Here is a 21,429-nt window from a genome sequence, read left to right as displayed (position 1 = left end):
TCACTTGTGTTGAAACAGCTTGCTGTGTTTGCCATCTCTCTAATAGGCACATGAACGGGGCCTCCACCCAAAGGCAACCATCAACTGCGCCGGATACAAGGCCCTTGACTCATTAGAGGAATACATGGAGCTGATAAATACCAGCCTGCCAGGTGGGAAAAGGACGGAGAAAATAATCAAATATATACTATAAATATGACAATATATGAGAAAATATGGATAAAAATGGTTGAAAATACTATTATGTTATCTGTCTGCACATATTTTACTTAAACATAAGTTGACTTCTTGGCTGGGCTTTAATTTAACATTAGCATTTATTGACTATTGTATTAAAAAACTCTTGTCCAAATGTATGATTTCATTTAAATTGGCATTGATAATAAACAAAATGTGTTACTGTCCATCCAGATTTAATCAGATTAAAAGCACAACAATGGGACGAGTCGAGATGTAACTTATTTCTTCATATTTAATCCTCCATGCACCTGTTTTTTATTCTTATTTTATTATTTTTATTTTACTTATTGTCTGTAAGCGCTTTCTAAATCTTTAAGTTTCTCATTCTCACTCTATCATGTGACCTGTCGTAGGTATCAAGGCCAAAGTGAGCAGTCATCCGTTTATCAAGTGTGCGACCCAGTACCCCCTCATCCTGTGGCACCCATATGCCCGCCACCACTACTTCTGTGTGATGACAGAGAAGGAGCAGAAGAAGTGGCACGCCGTGCTGCAGGACTGTGTCAGACACAGTAACAATGGTAACGATACACACAAGCACACAATGACTTCACTTCCACTAAGCAGAGCAGTAATACACTAGAAAGGTCACTGGCGGTGTTAATGAGATTCAGATTTTTATTTTATTTTTATTTTTTATTTCAAACTGTGACAAGCAGACGAGATGATTGCCAAATTCAGTTGTCTACAGCGTACGCTAAATGTACACCATTTGAACAGCAGCAGCGTCTCTCTCTGTGCTCCACCCTGGACAATTACTGCCTCTCTGTGCCTCTCTACCTTCACTGGCGGTTCAGACAAGGGTGTGTGTGAGTGTGTGAAGCCTCTACATGCCATCTGAGTGAGCTGGTTGATCTGTGAATGTGAGATCATGCAGGAATGATGGGTATTTGTTTTTATTTTTTTATTAGTCTTGGTAACAGTGTGACATGTTGTTGTTGTTGGATCAGAGCTCCAAATGTTATAAATTTTAAAGCCTAGACAGACAATCTGCATAACTTGAATAGTGGGCAGGGACTTTATTTACTCAGCTGAAGAGATAGTCAGACTTATTTTAAATAGGCATTTATTTGAATTGCTCGTGTTTTATATTTGATTGTGTTTATTGAGATGCTTACCTTTTTTAATTAGCTGTTAACTGTTAACTCAACTCTTCCTCCATTTTGTTTCACAAAAAATCTTTCAGCAGTTTACAGATCACTTGTAGAACTGAAAATATTCAAATATTAGACCATAACGTGTCCATTCATTAGTCTATCTATTGCAAATAATTGTTTCAGTCATTTATCAAACAAAAATGAAAACTATTCTCTGGTTGTAGTTTCTTATATCTGAGGATTCGCTGCTTTTCTTGTTTTGAAAAAACAAGCATTTTTGAGATTTGGGCTCAGAGAAATTGTGATGCGCATTTTTACCACATATAAATAATTCATTAAACCAATCACAGACAAATTAATTATTCTTAAAAATTAATATAAAATATCCTTAATAGTTGTAATCCCTTCTCTTTCCTGTAAGGCTTTTATTTTCAAAAATGTACATTAGTACTGTTTATCTTAATGTCATGAAAGAACAGCTAAGTAGACGCTACTTTTACCATTGAGGCATTATAATACATGTCATCAGTGTAGTGATGTGCCGCCCCACCTAATGGCTTCTCCCAGGATTAGGGAGTTACAAAAAAAAAACAACTTACATATGAAGAAGAATACATTTAAAATGGAAGACACAGCAACTTAGAGGGAACTATGTCCACACAGTTTCTAAAAATCAAGCTCAGTACAGTACATGACATGTTTATGAAAAGCGTGAGGAATATAGTGGTAATGAGTAGCTGCTTGTTCCTTTTATGAGATTTTTTAATTGTACAAGCCTTTACTTGTTTAGGCGTGTCACCATTATTTCAGTGCTGGCTCTTGTTTGTGAATTGACGGTATTTTGGAGGATCCTGCAGTGTGTTTGTCATTTGGTTGCACATCAGAAAATTATTGTTATATCAGGGTGGAGAATTACTCTTGATCTGCTATAAGGCTTTTTTTTTTATGATGGCATGACTCATGTGTCATTGTGTTGAGACACAGAAGGCAGAGACGTGCCTGAGGACGCGCAAACATAATGTAATCCCATTTTTTTTTATCGTGTTGTCACACTGTATTTCTTGGCTTGGCAAGAGTGACATCTTTGGGCTTTGTGTAGGAGAATCTAATGATTGGCCACCTTCCAAATCGTGTGCGCCACATGGCATGCTCACTGCAAATTATACAACAAGTTTTAATTGGCAGGTATATTTAAATTTTGCAGTAAGACGCAGTGAGTCCATTCATTGCCTACGTTTGAGGAGAGTCAAATTCCTTTTTGTGGTTGTGTGCGTGAGTGATCTCACATTCAGTGTGCTTTATTTAGATTTGAGACAGAGAGAACCGGGATGAGTGGGAACCGTAGGGAAGTTGAGATAAAAATACAAAACTACGGAGATTAAGCGATAAACAAACTGCAGTGAACGAGACTGGGCATGTTCGGATCCTGCTGGCTGCAAAGGCAGGTGGTGTTGAAAGAGATTGTACATAGAGCGTGGATTATTAAGGTATCTAAATAGGCCTTTTGTACATTATTAATATATCTGTATTTATTATAACTTTAAACGTGTGGCTAAATTACCTGTAACTGTGCTTGGAGTGATTGTTAGGATGGATCATCACACTCAAGGAGTCATTGTAATCATTAAGTCAGCTGCATCGATCCCTCCGCACCTGAAGAAAGATGCAAGCAAGCGTGCACTTTAGTTTGTCCAAGAGTTACCTCTGTAAATAAAAAGCCTAAACAATCCTGTATTACAAACAACTAAAACCTCATACCATGCATCGAATGAAACAACACACTGGATCGAAGCTCATTAGCAGGCTGACAAAGTTGCCCAACCTGATTCAACCTTGCTGTGCACTGAGCCAACTAACATGCCAACTGTCTTGCATGAATTCAAGTGTTCTGTTTAACCACGCATGTCTATGCTAGCAGCTGTCTGTCACCAGTATTAGTTTCAAATTAAACAATGCAAGCCCCAAAGTGTCAGAAGCCGAAAAACAGGAGCTTTAATTCTTCACTTAAGGAGTTTTGGTCAAAACCAGCTGAGGAGAAAACAAACTAGAAGCCAAACACCAACTGCAATGCACACATTTTCTGACTGTACATAAAATCTGCCTCTGTCTGTCCTCAGTCAAGCACACCCATTACTTCCCAACACTACATGTTCGGGCATGCTCAGTAAACGCCAGAGTCCCTGCCATACATTCCAGCTGTGAGGATGGGCTCCAGGAGTATGCTGAAAGAGAGTGTTGCTGTTTTACAGTCGCCATTTCTGGTGTCAGTGTGGATTGGCATTCATGTTTCTGGCCTTTGTTGACACGCCCAGTCTCACCTCTGTCGTGCTGATGTTTTGAGGAGAACCAGAACCGGAAAAAGGCTTTCAGGGGGTGATAAATGGTTTTACAGCCTGACCCCTCTGCAGTTTCATTTACTGACTGGACTTATACACACACACACACACACACACAGAAACATGTACACTTGCTGTACATGCCACCACGTCCAACAGGACAGATTTTAAAATGTTGGAATGAACCAATCTTACATATCAAATAGTTAACAGCAAATTTGTATGGCTACAGATGGCATCAGAGACTTTGCACATGGTTTTCTTTTACACTTAAGTGAGAAATGAACACTGAATCTTACAGAACATGTCAGTCATGCTACAGAAAATACTGCAGTGCCCATGAAGAATAAACCTCTTGAAGCACAGAAGCTTCATGCAAAGCAGCTCTTTAGCTGAACACTGACACTATTCAGCTGGCTTTGATAAGTCAAAACCACAAGTTAAATGTTCCCGCTGACACACCGAAGATATATTTGCATCCACTAAAGCTCTTGTTGTTTTACCCTCAATCGCTCTCCAATAAAATGATCAGCTGCTGCTTTGCATCGCCTTAACAGAATGATGTGCAAAGCATCCCGTTAACAGGTGACCTCATCGCGGTATTCTGTACAATGCAGAGCTGCGGCCCATCTCATTAGTCAGCATGACGACGTGTCTGTGTGAGTGTTCACACCACAGAGTTCAACCAGGATCTGCAAAATCTAGTAGACCCTTACAGCAGACAGTTTGGGTTAGAGCTTCACTGTTTACCTTTGTTTACTCTTCAAAATAAGTAGTTACAACAATTTAAATGTGACTGTTCTAGATACTTGACCTTCAGCCTCTGTAATTAACCTGGTGAGTTAAATGTTATGACTTAAAATGGAACCAGTAGGCCTAAACTAAAATTTTAAAACCCACAGGCCACTCAGAGTCTCCGGTGATGTAACTGTCGTGGCTGAGGTTTAAATTCATAATGAACTTTACACGTAAACATAATGATGTCTAGTCCTGAATTAATTTGTTTCTCATTCAATTGGCTGATTGATGAAATATGAAGCCATTTTTTTTTAAATCAGTAAGGGGTTCCCACACAATTTTACCAATGAATTTTCAAAACTTTCCCATAATATTTTACTCTATTTCCATGACTTTAAGTAGTTTAAGTAGCAAATTAAAGTAGGGCACATTTCCAAACTGGGAGAGGTACACACACTTCCTTTTCCCACAATTAAATTTGGCAACTATTACGCTTTGCACCGAGCCTCCACCAGGGTCTGCTTCTCTTGAGCCATGTATTAAATTTGTTGTTTGAAAGCCATACATAATTAACCACATAGTTCCTGGCCATTTGCGCTTGCTAACTTGCCAACTTTACTCGCACGTTAGACATTCCCGCCACAGACAAGCTGCATGCACCAATATGTATCATGTGATTATAGTGACGTTTCAATGGTTAGGCCACGCAGCACTAGATTTTAAATTAGCAATACATCATATTTGCAAAATGATAGATATATTTCAGGATTTTTGTGAGCATATTTTAATTAAACAATAGCCAAAACAATTTATACTCCAAACATTTCTAAGAAAATTTGTTCATTTCAAAATTTCCCAGGCCTGAAAAACAGTTTTGCTAATTTTTCATAGCTTTTCCAGGATTTCCATGACGGTGGGAACCCTGAATTAATATCATAAGTCATATTGGAGCTGGCAATCATTTGTTCGTTCCAGCTTCTGAAACGTGAGGATTTGATCCTTTTTGTTATATATTATTGATAATTAAATATCTTTTGGCTTTGAACATTAAGTCAAGTAAAACAAGCAATATGGCGAGATAACATATATATTTATTGACTTTTTTATGATTTGTTCATTAATTAAAAACTATAATGAAATCAATTGATAATAAAAAATAATGATTAGTTTCAGCCCTTATGATGGATTCAGTTGGTGCAGCAGTCCAGCAGCCAGGCTGATGCTGCATCTCATCAGTAGTCATAGACTGCTCCAAGCTGCTGCTGGGCCACTAGAGTACCATCAATCACAGACAAGTCTCCACCCCCACAGCCCTCTGCTCTGATCCGCAGACCTCAGACTAATTCCCCTCAGCAAGAAGAGACCTGCGATGGGCACATTCAAAGGGCAATAAAAGAACATTTCAAGCCATGTTTGTGGCTTGTCAGTAGCTGAACAGCGTGCGTCTCAACACGCTGTACAATTCAAAATGCTGACGTTTATGTACTCTATGGTGTCGTTACCTGACAAAATAAACCAAAACAGTGTGTCTGGCATTCACTCATCTGCAGCTGATGGAGGCAGGGATCTGTTGAAATCGTATTTTAGGACTTATTCGGTCATGTGTTTGTGATGTCTGCGGCTGATGGTATGTTTCAATGAGTATTTATTGTACTGTGGGTTTGGTGGGTTCTATAGGGCTGCACCATATGGGGAAATCCTCCTCATGCGTGTCAGTGGAGAGAGCAGCAGCAGTGCGAGGATTTATAAGAAGTGCTTTAAACCAGCTTCAATGTAAAGGCAGGTGCCCTGAAGCTGAAGCCTAATCAGAGAAAATTTGACATGGAAATGCATAATGGGTTTTAAAATGTCAAATATATTTAACTCTGGGAAACATACACATGCATCTGTAAATGTGAAGGCCTGGGAACCCATCCACTGCTGCTGCTAAAATCCCACCAACCAGAGAGTGGTGAGCAAGGCAGGGAGGGAAATGCCTCGAATAAAGAGACCGTGGTAAGTGCTGCCACATGTTCTATTTATACACGGTACACACATGCACACAGTGCAGAGAAACTAATCTGTTCCTTGATCTCGCTTGCTTCAGACACATGGAGAATGTGTAGTGGTTAACAGGCCTGGCAGGTAGTCAAAAAATATTGTGCTTTTTCTGTTGGCACCGAGAGGAAGTTTCAACACGCTGAGAATATAGAATTCGCTTTTAGGTATTTTACACTGCTGATCTGGTTTGCTCCCTTAAATTTTTCAAATTACCAATTTATTCTTGAAAACTAAACAGTCGACATGAGGACTGAGTGTTTAAGCCTAATGATTCCCAGCCACCAGGCCACAGACCAGTGCCATGCCATGGGTAAACAATACTTATTTACCATTACTATTTATTGTAGGAGCTCTAAAATATCTCATGATATGCCAGCTGAACCCATCATAATTCCAGACTAAGGTAAAAGATGCTTTGGGTTGTCTGCATTTCTTTGAACCAATGACAACTGTCTTGGGCAGCACTGAGCCCAGGATGCAGCGTCGATGCCCCCAAAAGAAAACAAATCATAAAACATTAAAAGACGTTTTAGTGTGTAGGTCGCAAGTTTGGAAGCTGGTAGGCACAGTGCTAAAACAAACAAAGTGTGGAGATACGTCTGGCTACGCAAGCCCTAGTTTTAGTAGCAACCGGGATTCTGAGAACAGTAACATGCAGGAAGCATGTTCCCATCTAAAACAGAGGGGCAATGACAGGCTCTACATCCACAGTCTACATCCTTTGAGTTACAGCAGTCCATCATCACCCACTTAGCTACTCGATAAGCATGTGCCATGTTCCTGTTACTGTTGCAACTAGTTAGCTATCATGGTTAAACATGAAACTTCAGGAGTGAGAGAATGTTAGAGGAGAAAATTAAGAATTCAAATATGTAATTTCCATGGCTTAAAGTTCAACCAATGTTTGTGAATATGAGCTACTCACTCAAAGCCAGAAACCTGAGAAGTAAGACAATGAAAGATGACTGATTTTGTGGACCCACAGACTGCTTTTCTTTTTCTATAAACAAATGAGCTTTATTCTATTGTCGTGTTCTCAGCTCTGATACCGAAAACATTCCCATTTACTTAGATCATGCCCCTGGGTGCTCTCAGTGTCATTTATAACATCTTTCCCAATTAACTGTCTGTGGAGCAGTTCTAGACTTTACACACTACAACATCACAAATTTGAGTTTTAGCACTGTACTTTTTGGATTTGGTCCATGTTTACTTTTATATTTGGACTATCTTCGACCATAAGAATATCAAATGAGTTTTGAAAATGGGCGTAGTTGCCGTTTGAAGTTTGCTTTAAGGCTTAAAAGCTTTGGGCCTAAGGTTTAAAGGGAGGAGTGTCATCCTCGGTGCTATTCTTTGTCTTACTTCTGTGAGGCAGATGTAAATACAAAGGATAATTTTGCCATAGAGTCAGTAAGTTAGCTATGGACTACGACACGAGCCTAAGTTATATTTTTGCAATTGGCATTGCTGAATTAGCTCCCTCTACATAGGGAGAGTTGATTGGCTGACTACTTGGTCAAGAACACTTTAAAAGGCCATGTTGCTGACATGCACATTATCCGTTGAGGCTCTATAAGGATAGTAAACCATAAGCCAGTCTGCTGCTGCATCCCTCAGACACTCTTCACTGCATTTGACCTCCAAACGATGGCTGGTCACCTGCCAACATGCCAGCTGTCTGTGCCGTTATTTTCCCACTGCGCCTCTAACCGTAGTGTCCAGTGAATTCTCATGCGAACCTGTGCCAAAACAAGCTAACACACGACCCTCAGCCTGTCAGCAAAGAGTTAGTGAGCCGGGAGCAGAGACAGCTTCCTGTCTGGCACTGCCTCTCCCCCCACCTCACTCCTTGGTCACTTCCTGTCTTTGTCAGCCTCCTCTGAGTCACAGACTTACAGCCACAGACAAAACAACTTCATAGACATTCAGGCAATAAAGACGCACACATTGATGCTTGTGCGTAACAGACTTCACAGACGGCAAACAGGTAATCGCTCAGGCATTCTGTGGGTAAACCAAGCATTCATTCATTCATTATGCAGCACAGGAAACTGCATTCTTGTCCCTCATTTTTTGGCACCTCGAGAGCGAACAGCCTCACAAGGCAGCAAGGGTGGATACTTAAATTGCCAGAGCAACCTCGCCAAACTTTTTTTGGACATTTGCACACATGTATGTGGAGGTCTACACGGCGTGCAGGCATACAGATACATTTATATTCCTGTAATGACATCAGTATCATTGCTACATCTACTTTCACTTCAGTAAGGGTGAAGTAAGGGCTCTAAATATTTCTTCCACCACTGCAAAACTAAATCACTTCAGTGGAAAGTACAGCACTTAGCGTAAGTGTGTAGGCACAGTGAAAAGACTAAGCAGAGGGGTAAGGTTTTTAAAAAGGTATGCTGCTATTGTTGAAGTTGTGCTTTCTTATTGACCAGCACAAATGATGGTAAACAACATTTCAATAACAGCTGGGTGGACACACCACAAACCTATCCTTTAATTTATTTGTGCATCAAAGAAGTGGCTCTTGTTGCCACATGAGCAAACAGAATCTCAATCAGTAGTTTTATTTAAAGAAAGAACTGCGCCGAAGGACAAACTAATTATAGAGATGTTTTATTCCATACACCTGTTTATACTCTTTTGTGAGGGATATATGACTTTCAGCGCTCTGTGTCGCTCAGTGCTGTGGCCTTGAGAGTGGCAGAGAGGCAGCTAGTGATGTATTTCCATCACTTGAACACAACCACATGATAAGAACCAACTTCCTAAAAACGCACGCATGTTGCCGAGTGCTTTGTGAACTGCTTCTATTGTCCTGACGGCTGGGAGGGGCCGTAACCAGGGCAACCACATGAAATCTGTCCTCCAACAAGCCAACATCTTCCTGTTTTGAGGGATGACACAACTGTGTGTGACAGGGGCTGAGTGTATGTGTTGTCCTGCACTCCAGTGACTGTTACTGAATATACCGCCGGCCAAAATTAGACTCTCAGATGGCTCCACAGAAATGACTCAGATGTTATGGAAACTGTTGTTAGTGTGAGAATCTACAGAAACCAATGAAATGTTGACACGTTAGTTCATCGGATACTAAGTAAACATTCATTTAGTCATTTCAGAGCCTTCTGACACAGTAAGAAATCAAACAATTCAAAAAACATCCTGCAATTTTGCCATTTGCCATCATGTCAGCCAACTGCACCTTCTTTTAAAAGAGGGGAGAAGGGGGTCTGGCCTCTGTCATGTTACCAAGCATCTGCTCTGTTCTTTTCCGCCCCCAACAGGTCTGCCAGAGGACTGCACTGTTAAAACACCAGCCTTCACTGATACTGTGAGACATCACAGACAAGCCAAAGGACACTATGGGACCTGGGATATGATGTGTGGAGCACCCCCACAGGTCAGGATCTCAGATTATTCACAGTACAGCTGTGTCCCAGCTCAGAGGCTGGATCCTATAAACTCTGCATTTCTAGATTTGGTTTCAATGCCTTTCCCATCTTATCCAAGATAAACGTAAACTCAAGGTATCATGAAACTTGTCCTCGTTTCCCACTTGCACGGTATATACACAGTGCTGGTTGTTTGATGCCAATTTTCAGGCAATAAACTTGGAAATGTTTGACATTACAAGTTAATGAGGAGCGCCTGAATGCATCATTAGTTTTAGACTACCTTAATGCAGGATGTTCTGCCCAGGGCTGCTCGATCACTGCAATAATCATAGTTACAATTATTTTGGTCAATACTGAGATCTGGATTATTTAACTCTAGTATTCAGTAACTTGAAAAACATCATGCGTTTATTGAACTTTGAAAAAAAAATAAAAAATACATGAATAAATAAAAAATAAATGTGAAAAAGATATACTTAAAAATAAATAGTAAATAATAAATATGTTTAGTTAAAAAATCTATAAAAAATAATAATAAATAAGTAAAAATAAATAAGTTTAAAAAATAAATGTAAAAAATAGATACTTAAAAATGAATAGTAAAGAAATATGTATAAATCTAAAAAAATAAAAATAAATAGGTAAAAATAAATGAGATAAAGATAAAACAAGATCAAAATAATTGTAAAAAAAAAAACTATATATACTTAAAAATGAATAGTAAATAAATATGTATACATTTAAACAAATATAAAAATAAATAAGTAAAAAATAAATTAGATCAAAATAAAAAAAATCAAAATAAATGTAAAAAATAGATACTTGAAAATGAATGGTAAATAATAATGTATACATTTAAACAAATATAAAAATGATAAATAAGTAAAAATAAATTTGATAAAAATAAAAAAGATCAACTACGTAGAAACGTTATAGCAATTCCACAGCCGAATGAAAACTGAATGCGGCACAGTAACATTTTTATGTTGATTATTTTGTGAAAACACAGCCAGTGATACAACTTGATACTGAGGACATTGTACCTCAAATAGCATGATTACTGCTTGTGACAGTATAAAGAGATTTCCAGGAACAATTTCCAAAGACTTCCTCTGAGTATCTGTCCAAAGTTCAGGTCAGGATCATAGTTCAACCTATTAAGAGGCCTCGATAATGGTAGAACAAGATTTTTCAGAGGTATGGCTGCTCTCCAGACATATCTCTTGCCATACCAATAGCTCCAAGTTGTTTTTTTCCTCAATGAGTAGGCTATCGCTCGGAAAAACACTCCATCAACTTCACCAACACACACCCTTTCTTCACACTACAGTACAAGAGTGCACCTACACAAGACCTTCAAAGAGACTGTCAGCAACATGACCCCACCCCTCAACATACCAGCATTCACAGAGACACACACACACACGGTCAATTGGGGTCTCCCCTCTGAATGACTCTCTTTCAGTCTTGCTGCTAGTGCTTCATAGTCCCTCTGTTTGTTTATGGCAGTCACTTTTTCTTGTTTCCTGTTTCGCTCTAGTTCCCTGGCAGTTTTTACTCAGCTATGTGTACATGGTAAAGCTGCAGTGATCAATATTTTACATTAACAGTGGGTGTTTTAAATTTCTTATTAATGTAATGAAGTTTTTTTTATGAGAGGAGATGACATTTTAAGAGAATAGAGCAATTCAGGCATTACTGTAAGAGATTTTTCCATTTTCCAGTGTCTTTCCCTTTCAGACATTCCTGTGGATTTTTAATCTATTATGTGAACACAGAAGGGGAAAAATAAGCTGCAGATGACCATGAGCACTGTACGTAGTTATGAGCTTTATGAATCCAGCAGGGGAAACCACAAAATAAGAGGTCAGCTGTGTAAATGTAACTGGTAGTACAACAAACTTTCACAGTAAATACAAGCGTGAAGTGAAAATGAGAATATATGTGGCAAAAGAATGAGTGGTGAGCAAGACAATAGTCATGTTTACATTGCTAAAGCCAGTTTACAATATTCCCATAACACAAAAGTTTGCATTGAGCCAAGAGGAAACGCCCCAAAACAGCAAGACCAAATCAGCACATAGCACAGGGTGTCTACATGTATCGGTTAAATTTAATGCATTTTAAGACCCGGTCAAGACCCATTTTAACCAAATTAATGCCTTTTTTTTTTTTTTTTGACAAATTGTATTTTACTTATTTAAACATCGCAGGTAAGGATTGCAGGCACGTTGTATATAACACTTACCTCTGCACAGATAAGTGTTATGTAGGAATATGGTTATTAGAGTGAGTTAAGTCATCTACATTTTGCAAACATTTAAGTGCAAGTATGACGTAAAATGACAGTATTATAGTTTTTAAACATTTGTAACATTAGAAATGTGGACTTATACACAGAAAGGCTTTCACAAAAAGAAATTAAAAAATTGATAAATTAAATTAGATCAAATGTTTGTAGTAGTTAAGACCTCAAAGACTCAAGTTTAAGACTATTTAATGACTTTATAAGAACCTGTAGACACCCTGTAGCGACCATCGTACTCAAACATGATTATTTACATTACATTACAATATTCAGAGTGTTTAAGCATCATAATGCACAAGCAAAACAATGACCAAAAGATTAAAACGCCACCACAAGCAGTAATCCACAATCTGCCAATAGCAGAACAGCACAGAAATGAACATCCGCCTGACAAAAACACATGAAACACGCCCCTGTTTCACGGTAGACGTGGCTTGTAGGAAAATCACAGGTGTAAATAATTAAATTAAATATGGCTGAATGACAATAAGCTGCTTTGATTTCAGTGTCCTGACAATTTGGAACACCTGGCTTTAAATGAGAGAGCCATTATAAATGTTATCAACACCTGTGCGTTTCCTACAACTCAAAATGTCGGCTGTGAAAAAGGCTAATTAGCCGCACTGCTAGCATAACTCACACAACAAACACCAGCTTAGCAGAGCCAAGGCAAAGAGTAGACACAGAATATATGTGTTAGCATAACTAGCTAACACTTACCTTGGTGATGTGAAGTACAGTCCCCGCAGTCTCCAGCAAATGTCAGCCGGGCAGGAAAAACTTAACGTTAAGCTAGCTTAAAGCTTGTTCGAAGCTAACAGGTGAAACAACCGGCATCCGGCGAATAACGTCCTTTGACAGTCAGCTTGGGAACAAGCGTCAAACACAGCCATTTCTTCCACAAAACCGTCCTGTAGAAAAATGTTGAGACTCTTGGCAGGCTAGTTTCACTGTGAAATGCTACTTTAGCAACGTTAGAGGTACCGGAGTAGTAACGGGTCCAAAAAAGTGGGCGGGGCATCAACGGTTTAAATAGACCGCCTTTCCGGAAGGTGCGTTCAATGTCCTGAACTTGAGTTACGTAGAAAGTCAAGTGACCAGGTTTGGACCATAGACTGTGTAAATACCAATAGCCGGTTTTTATATTTAAAAAATAATTAATAAAACTGAAGGTGATAAAAAAAATGCATGTGAATGGAAAAATGGTGCCGTAAAAATGGTTGTGAAATGAAAAAATGAGTGATAAATCATCAAATGATTTCATTAATTTAAAGCTGATTTCACTAAAACAGTTGTGATCTGATGAAACCAACAACCACGTTTAATATTTTCCTTATCTTACATCCATCATTCATCAGTCACAACATAAAATTGTCATTTATCCTTTAAAGGAGCAGTTACTAAAACTTAAGGAAATTTAGGGGCGTCTAGCAGTAAAATTGCAAATTGCAGCCAGTTGAAACTTCTCCCAGTTATAATTTCCTTCAGTGTTCATTGTTTAGGAGGTTCTTACTGGGAGCTGAACAGAGTGCCCCAATAATGAGTCTCTAAACCATTTTCCACTCCTGGTTCCCTTGTCTCAATGTCAATGTTTTTTTTAAATGTTTTTTTTTTTTAGTTCAATGCCTGATATAAGGTCTATGGTGATACAAGATTAAGAGACTTTCATGTTTTGTTCTGCGACATAAAATATGTCAGTAAGTACCCCACTCCTACTCCAGCTGTCTTTAAAAAGGCAGTTGCTGACAAGTGGTTAAATGAGACTACAGAACGGCGTGAGGCTGCGCCAAACACAGTTTTACAGTCTTGTTATGGTGGTGACTTTAGGTCATGCGACCATAGTATAGTTCGTCTACAGCCTAATGTTAGCTTCTTAACCTCTGGTGATTTCATTTAGGCTTCAATAATCATGACAGTGGTGTGATGTGGTTGTGAAGGTTATCTTGCTGAACAAAAAAAACATCTTAACATCCTAAATGTTTGTTTTGATGAAGGAACCAGTGCAACGCTAATTTCCTCGTTGGCCTACATAAAAATGTCATCCTTGGGGCACTCTATTACCCACAGAGGTCTCTTCTCCAAAACAGGTGACAGAGCAGGTGATTAAAAATGGTGAAAACACTGAATAGAGTAAGTTCACGTTCAAAAAGTCACTGTTTTTCCAATGCTGCTCATTACGGAGGGGCCGGTAACTATAGAGGCCAAAACAAAAATGCAAATTGCACTATCTCGAGCCAGTGTTTGGTTTGTCCATTTGGGGCTACTGTAGAAACATGGTGGCGAGATAGATTTCTCTAGATCCTACAGACTGGACCTTTAAGGAAAGTGGCCACAAGCTTGGAAGTAACAAGAAATAATTGGAAAAAATGAAAGTGATGAAAACGCTTACAAATAAAAAATGGAGGTGATGAAATGTATGTTGAAAAATTGAGCATCAAAAATCGATGTGAAATGAGAAAGAGAGTGATAGATTATCAAGTGATTTGATTAGTCATCATTCTTTTTTCATGATTTTTTGTTTTACGTTTTCCAGAAAACAAAATATACAGTAGATAAGTAATGAAAAATAATAATCATAATACAGTACACAGTAGTATAGTACAGCGTTAAATAAATTCAGTTTTTATGGCCTTGCAATTTTAGGGGAATCCAGATGGACATTAAAACTATATAAATGTAATTATGAGACATCACAGCCACCAATGGAACAATAATACAACAAAAACACTTTTTAATTTAGTCCTTTCAAACAGCCTCACTTTTAGACAAACAGACTACAGTAACATACCTGTTGTTTATCAGGTCTGTCTGTTCCTCTGTGTGGAAAAACCACCCTGCTTTTGTCTCAGCTATTCATTACCCCGAGCAACGTGTTTCACCAAATATTTAGTTTAGCTTAGTAAAAACCTCATGGAGGTGCTGAGCTGAGTGTGTGTGTGTGTGTGTGTGTGTGTTTGTAAAACCAGCTTTCCTGCCTCCAGCTGTGTATCAATCGCCTCACTGTATCCATGTGACCACAAGGGAAAGAGAGGCTGCTCTTTTTTTAAAGGGTTGTTTTTGTTTTTCTTTCGGTGGAGGATATTGGTTGTTTTTGACTACACCTCTAATGTAAAAATCCCTGGTTGGCACATTGCCATAGTAACAGTAAATGGTGGAAAGGTGGGGCTGACCTAGCAGCTCACAGTATGAACTAAAAGGTCCATTAGGTAGAAATCAATCCAATACAACCCAGTCAGATTTATTATAACCTCTTTTATTTCTTTATTTATCAATAAAAAATACACAAAAATAACTACATAGTAAAAGTGTGTTAATACATAAATTCTGTATGTTGTGTGTGTACAGATTTTGGCAAATCTGGTGATGGAGACCCTCCACCCGGAGCTGAGAAACATTATTGGTCCTCGTCTGAGGGGGAAGATGCAGCAGAGACAGCGACACTGGATGTTGGTGAGTTCCTGTAGTACCATACAGTGCACTGCAGATATGGTGTAGGAACACAGGGGAGGCCAAACTAATTATGTCCTTGAACAACTCTCTCCTCCAGATCTCTGATGCAGTGTACAAGCAGGTGTTGTCTCAGACCACCGGCCAGTATGAAGCACTGGTCGAAGCCTGTGAGGCCCAGAAAGCTCCACTGGATGCCAGACTGCGAACAGACATGGACCAGATCATCACGTCTAAGGAGCATGTCAGCAGCAAGATACGAGGTGAGAATGAATCTTCCTATTCTGACAGTGCATTAAAGGGTTGTCATAATCAGTTAAAGGGACAGTTCACCCCAAAATCAAAAACACATATTTTTCCTCTTACCTGTGGTGCTATTTATCAGTCTAGATTGTTTTGGTGTGAGTTGCTGAGTGTTGGAGATATCAGCCGTAGATACATCTGACTTCTCTCCAACATAATGGAACTAGATGGCACTCAGCTTGTGGTGCTCAAAGCACCAATAAATACTTTTGAAAGATTCAACAGCAATGTCTCTTTCCAGAAATTATGACCTGGTTACTCAAGATAATGGCAGCAGTTAGAATTGTCACCTCACAGCAAGAGGGTTCCCGGGGTGGGGGAGCCCTTCTGTGTGCAGTTTGCATGTTCTCCCAGTGTCAGCGTGGGTTTTCTCTGGGCACTCCGGCTTCCAAACTACACCCACCAACTGTATCACGGCGCACAAGGGGATGCTGAAGGGTGCTAGCGCTACTTAGCTAGTAACATTACAGCTCAGCCAAGTAGGATGCCATTAATGTTTACATCTTGCACTGTCACGAGCACAAGCCTCTCATCTACGAGTAGATGCACACTTCCTCTCCCCAGCAACGCTTTCCAGCTCCTCCTGGGAGACCCCGAGGCGTTCCCAGGCCAGATGAGATATGTCATCCCTCCAGCGTGTTCTGGGTCTGCCCCGGGGCGCTTGTAGTTTGGTAGAAAGAAAATAGTTGCTACATGAAACTACTCACAACAAAGTCTGTGGATTATGTTGAGTAACCAGGTCATGATTTCTGGAAAGAGACATTGCTGTTGAGTTTTTCAAATGTATTTTTTGGCTCTTTGAGCTCCACAAGCCAAGTGCCATCTAGTTCCATTATATTGGAGAGAAGGCAGACATCTCTATGGCTGATATCTCCAACACTCAGCAACTCACATCAAAACAATCTATATTGATAAATAGCACTACAGGTAAGAGGAAAACATATTATTTAGGGGTGAACTGTCCCTTTAAATCTGACAAATGAAAATAGAACATTTCACAGTGTTTTCATTCATACATTTTCCCCTATTACTGAATATTTGTGGCCACACAGTCAGTGATGTTAACATACCTTTTGCATTGTCCAGCAGTCTGTGGTCGGAAAATTGTTCCCACCATGAGGTAGAGATGAGTGATGATCAATCCCCACCCCACTTTTTCCACAGGAAATACATTTTGACACCTAGGTCTATGGGTTAAATGTGCTTTGAAGGTTTATTTGTCCACATAACCATTATGTTAACCAAATGTAGCCCAATTTTTTTTTTAAAGATTATTTTTATTGGCTTTTTGCCTTTATTGACAGGACAGAGGGTGAAATGGGGAGACAGAGAGAGAGTGGGGACTGACATGCAGCAAAGGGCCGCGAGCCGGATTTGAACTCGTGGCCGCTGCAGCGAGGCAATGCCTCTGTACATGGGGCGCCGGCACTATCCACTACTCTACCGACGCCCCAATGTAGCCCAATTTTAACCCATACACCTGGGGATCAACTGTAAAAACAACTGAAACCATGATACTAATCTACAGTATCAAAGCTGTGGATGCCTGTAGTGAGAGAGAAGTAACAGGACTCCAGTGTAACATGGTTTTATTAAATGAAGTAAGATCCAGGGAGGAAATTTAGTTAGAACAGAAGGAGGAAAGGGATTAAAAAAACACACAAAGCAATTTTGACAGACAGAAATAAATATTTGGCATTTCTGAATCTACCCTTAACTGAGCACCACCTGAGTTTATACGTGTCCAACACGCCATGCAAAATGACTCAGTTCACTTGCTGCTCGCTGTGCCGTGTAACATGATCTTCCCTACCTCAAGTGCACGCTTCATTGTTCGCCCACTGTTTGCCTGAGTGAGATGTAGCTGTGCTTTCTTTGGTCCGGGGATTATTGGCACGGCGAAGCGATGAGTTTGGTCACTGAATAACGCCACAGTGCTCAAGTTTCTGACAAGTTTGTTTGGACATTTCCTTTCCTCTGTAACTAAACCTCCCTCCATATCGGACATTTTCCAGCTCTTGTTGGACTCTCTGCACTTTGTGTTTCAGTCTGCTGTCACTCACTGTGTTGGGTTAGCTGGCTTCTACAGCACCACAGCATCCACCCTTTGAGCAGTGAGCCTGTCACTTTCCTATTCAACAGTTCACTTGGCACAGGCTGCCCACATTTTTCATGTGCACTGTTTTCCCATTGAGCTAAAGTGGCAGAACTGCATTCCATCACCTGCTCTATATTTCTGACTTTATGCCACAGATAAGACTCGAAACTACAAGTCAGCTGTACAAAACAATGCAGGTTAAATGAGGGGAATGCAAAGGTTTGAGAGTCGTAATGCTAGCTGTGGGTGTTATTTAGTCTGTCTCTTTTAGCACGGGTTCTACTTCCAGCAACTGGGTGTATCCGAGAGTTGGGCTTCCATTGAAATGACACAAGTGTTTACTAAATGTCATACATACCAACATTTCAACCTGGCAATCAGTAATACACTGTGTGTTGTCATTACATATTTGCAGAGCTCCTCTAAAGTCAGAGAGCCATGCCCTTATTTGTCTTGATGCCCTGACTGACTTTTCATCATCATTCAAAGTGTGTTTACAAGCTGCAGCAACTCACCATGATTATTTTCTTTTCTTCTATTCTCTTTGCGTCCCTCCTGGCCTTCAGCCCTGGTGTTACCCAAGGCGGAGCAGCTCCTACGGACCAACGTCCAGCCCTACATCAGCTCCATCCTGGAGGCCCTGATGGAGCCCACCAGCCGAGGTTTCTCCGAGGTCAGGGACGTTTTCTTCAGGGAGCTGGTGGAGATCAGCAAGAACTCGCTAAACGGAGGGGGCAAAGAAAAACTGGGAGATGTGAGTTATGTTTGCTGCTGCAAATATTCCTTAACCCTTTCTTTCTGTGCATGAATTAATGTACGGTAATAGTTTGATTCAGGTGTTAGCATTGTTTACAATAATCTTACATCTCCAGTAACACAGGTCAATACAAGTTGTTTGATAGCCATGGTAATATAGAGGGAGGTCCATTGTCTGTTTTGCTTAGCACCTTAAAGGGACAGTTCACACCAAAATCAAAAACATATATTTTTCCTCTTACCTGTAGCGCCAAAAAAAATACATTTGAAAAACTCAACAGCAATGTCTCTTTCCAGAAATCATGATCCGGTTACTCAAGATAATCCACAGACGTTGTTGTGAACTATGTTCTCTCATGCTGAACTACATCAGCCAACTGTATCACCGCACAGAAGGAAGAGTGCATCTACTCATGGACGAGAGGCTCATGTTTGTGACAGCACATGATGTAAACATTAATGGAGTCCTCCTCCACTGAGCTGTAACGTTAGCTAGCTCAGTGGTGCTAGGTGAGCTAGCAGTAGATGCACGCCTCCTATTGCACTGTGATACAGTGATATAGTCCTATATGACACTCCTCACGACAAAGTCTGTGGATTATCTTGAGTAACCTGGTCATAATTTCTAGAAGGAGACATTGCTGTGTAGTTTTTGGCGCCATTAGCACCACTAGCCGAGTGCCATCTAGTTCTATAATAATCGAGAGAAGTCAGACATCTCCACAGCCGATATCGCCAACACTTGGCAGCTCACACTAAAACAATCTAGACTGATAAACAGCACTAAAGGTGAGAGCAAAAATACATAATTATGATTTTGGGGTGAACTGTCCCTTTAAGCTGTGGGGTTGCAATGTTAGTTGCCGACAATTCTCTGCGGGTTTGTTACCATGACCCCCATTCACATTACACACGGTCATATGATTCAGTGTTGAGATAAAAGACCTGGATTAATGTAGCTGTAACACACACTCTTACTTACATCATCGGCTGTAACAGGAAATTAATTTTGCTGTCTCCCAAAAAAAGCAGCCCTTGTTCCTACATCTGTTTCCCATGCTGCTTTTTTTTAGACAAAACTGAGTCAAAGCACAGACAGAAACCTCGCTAAGCTATAGGCCTGTGCTTTAAAGATGAATTACTAATTGGGTTCTATTATTCTCCATGTAAGAGTTAACTTTGGTTTAGTGTTTATTTGTAAATGTAAAGAGTATTGCCGGACTTCTGGTCACAATAAAATTATTAGAGTGCATGAAGAGATGGTGTTTGTTTAGGAAGCCTCAGCCACATCAGTGCTTCTTTAAAGTCAGGGAGTGTCCCCAGCTGCTCTCTGTGACCTGAACAATCAACTCAACCTGTCTCTCTGTTTTGATCTTGATTTTCCTTCTATGATGCTTGTACCACCTCAATCACCATCACCCTCCTCTCTCTGTCTTCCCCTCAGCACATGGACAGGCTGTCCATGCTCGCCTTCCACCCGGTGAAGATGCAGAGCTGCTATGAGAAGGTGGAGCAGCTCAATCTGGAGGGGCTGCAGCAGAGGTTCGACGTCGCCAGCCCCTCTGTGTTCATCAGCAGGGCTCAGATTCTCATGAGGGAGGTACGGCAGCAGTGTTTTTGTCTGGTACAACACAAAGATTTAGCACGTAACAAAGCAGTGAGGAGGCCTGAAAACACTCCCTTGTTCCTGTAAGACAACAGTAACCTGTCCTGCCTGTGGTGAAGTCTCTACTTCCACCTGCTGGACAGAAAGAGTATTACAATTAATAAAGATAAACCAGCCCATTTCTCATGCTGCTGTGTAACTTAAGATTTTTTCTTAAATTCTGACAGCAAATGGACAACGCAGTGTACACATTCGAGCAGCTGCTCAACCAGTCTATAGAGAACCAGGGAGAGGACGACTTGTGCAAGAACATCCAGCGATGCCAGGACAGGGTTCTTAAGGTAAAAAATAAAAATTTAAAAGGCGTACAGGTGACAAACACATGGCAACATGGATGAAAGATGGAGTGAAGACTGTTCCCTCATCAAGTGTTTCCTCTATTTTAGCTGGAGAACATACAGGACAAAGAATAATACATTAAAAACTGACATTTAGGATCAGTTCACCACCTGCCAGAAAAGAAAGAAAAAAAAGTAGAAATCTATTAGTCAAACAGAATCTGCATATACTGTATATTTTAGCAGAAGCAGCTGGAAGGTGCTAAGGTTTGAATGTTTTGTGTAATGAGAAAAAAAGCTTTTACGAGTCACTCAGCTCTACATGTGTTTCTGGTCTGTCCCTGTCAGAAATATGATTACGACAGCAGCACAGTGCGCAAGAAGTTCTTCAGAGAGGCTCTGCTGCAGATCACCATCCCGTACATGCTGAAGCAGCTCTCGCCATCCTGCTCACCTGTGAGTAGCATCCGACATAACCTCAAATCACTTTTCTGAGCGGCCTTGTTAAATTGCATGTATTATAATATACATTATGTCTTTGCAGTATTGTGACACCTTTCCACCATTTCACATTCTAAGGGTGACTGTACTCTGAATTTCAGCAACTTTCTTTTGTTTAGGTCCAAAAGCTGTTTCATAAAAATTCCCATAAGTGTGGAAAGAAAATCGTAAATGATATATATCCAAAGCTGGTAATATAGCGTGCAGGACCCAC

General features: G+C 40.1%; 1 protein-coding gene across 1 annotated transcript in view; it reads left to right on the top strand.

Annotated features, from left to right (window-relative positions):
• The window catches only part of niban2a (niban apoptosis regulator 2a), a 36,055-nt gene that overhangs the window by 8,960 nt on the left and 5,666 nt on the right, over positions 1–21,429 (top strand). Inside the window, exons 4-12 of the mRNA XM_050052905.1 lie at positions 47–152; positions 594–761; positions 9,748–9,863; positions 15,512–15,616; positions 15,714–15,876; positions 18,581–18,768; positions 20,215–20,370; positions 20,604–20,717; positions 21,063–21,170. Of these exons, the coding sequence (XP_049908862.1) occupies positions 47–152; positions 594–761; positions 9,748–9,863; positions 15,512–15,616; positions 15,714–15,876; positions 18,581–18,768; positions 20,215–20,370; positions 20,604–20,717; positions 21,063–21,170 (1,224 nt within the window). The remainder of the gene's footprint in view (positions 1–46; positions 153–593; positions 762–9,747; positions 9,864–15,511; positions 15,617–15,713; positions 15,877–18,580; positions 18,769–20,214; positions 20,371–20,603; positions 20,718–21,062; positions 21,171–21,429) is intronic.

The sequence above is a fragment of the Epinephelus moara genome, chromosome 9 (genome assembly GCF_006386435.1).
Source record: "Epinephelus moara isolate mb chromosome 9, YSFRI_EMoa_1.0, whole genome shotgun sequence".
NCBI classification, from domain to species: Eukaryota; Metazoa; Chordata; class Actinopteri; order Perciformes; family Serranidae; genus Epinephelus; species Epinephelus moara.
This window is presented reverse-complemented; position numbering and strand designations above follow the sequence as displayed.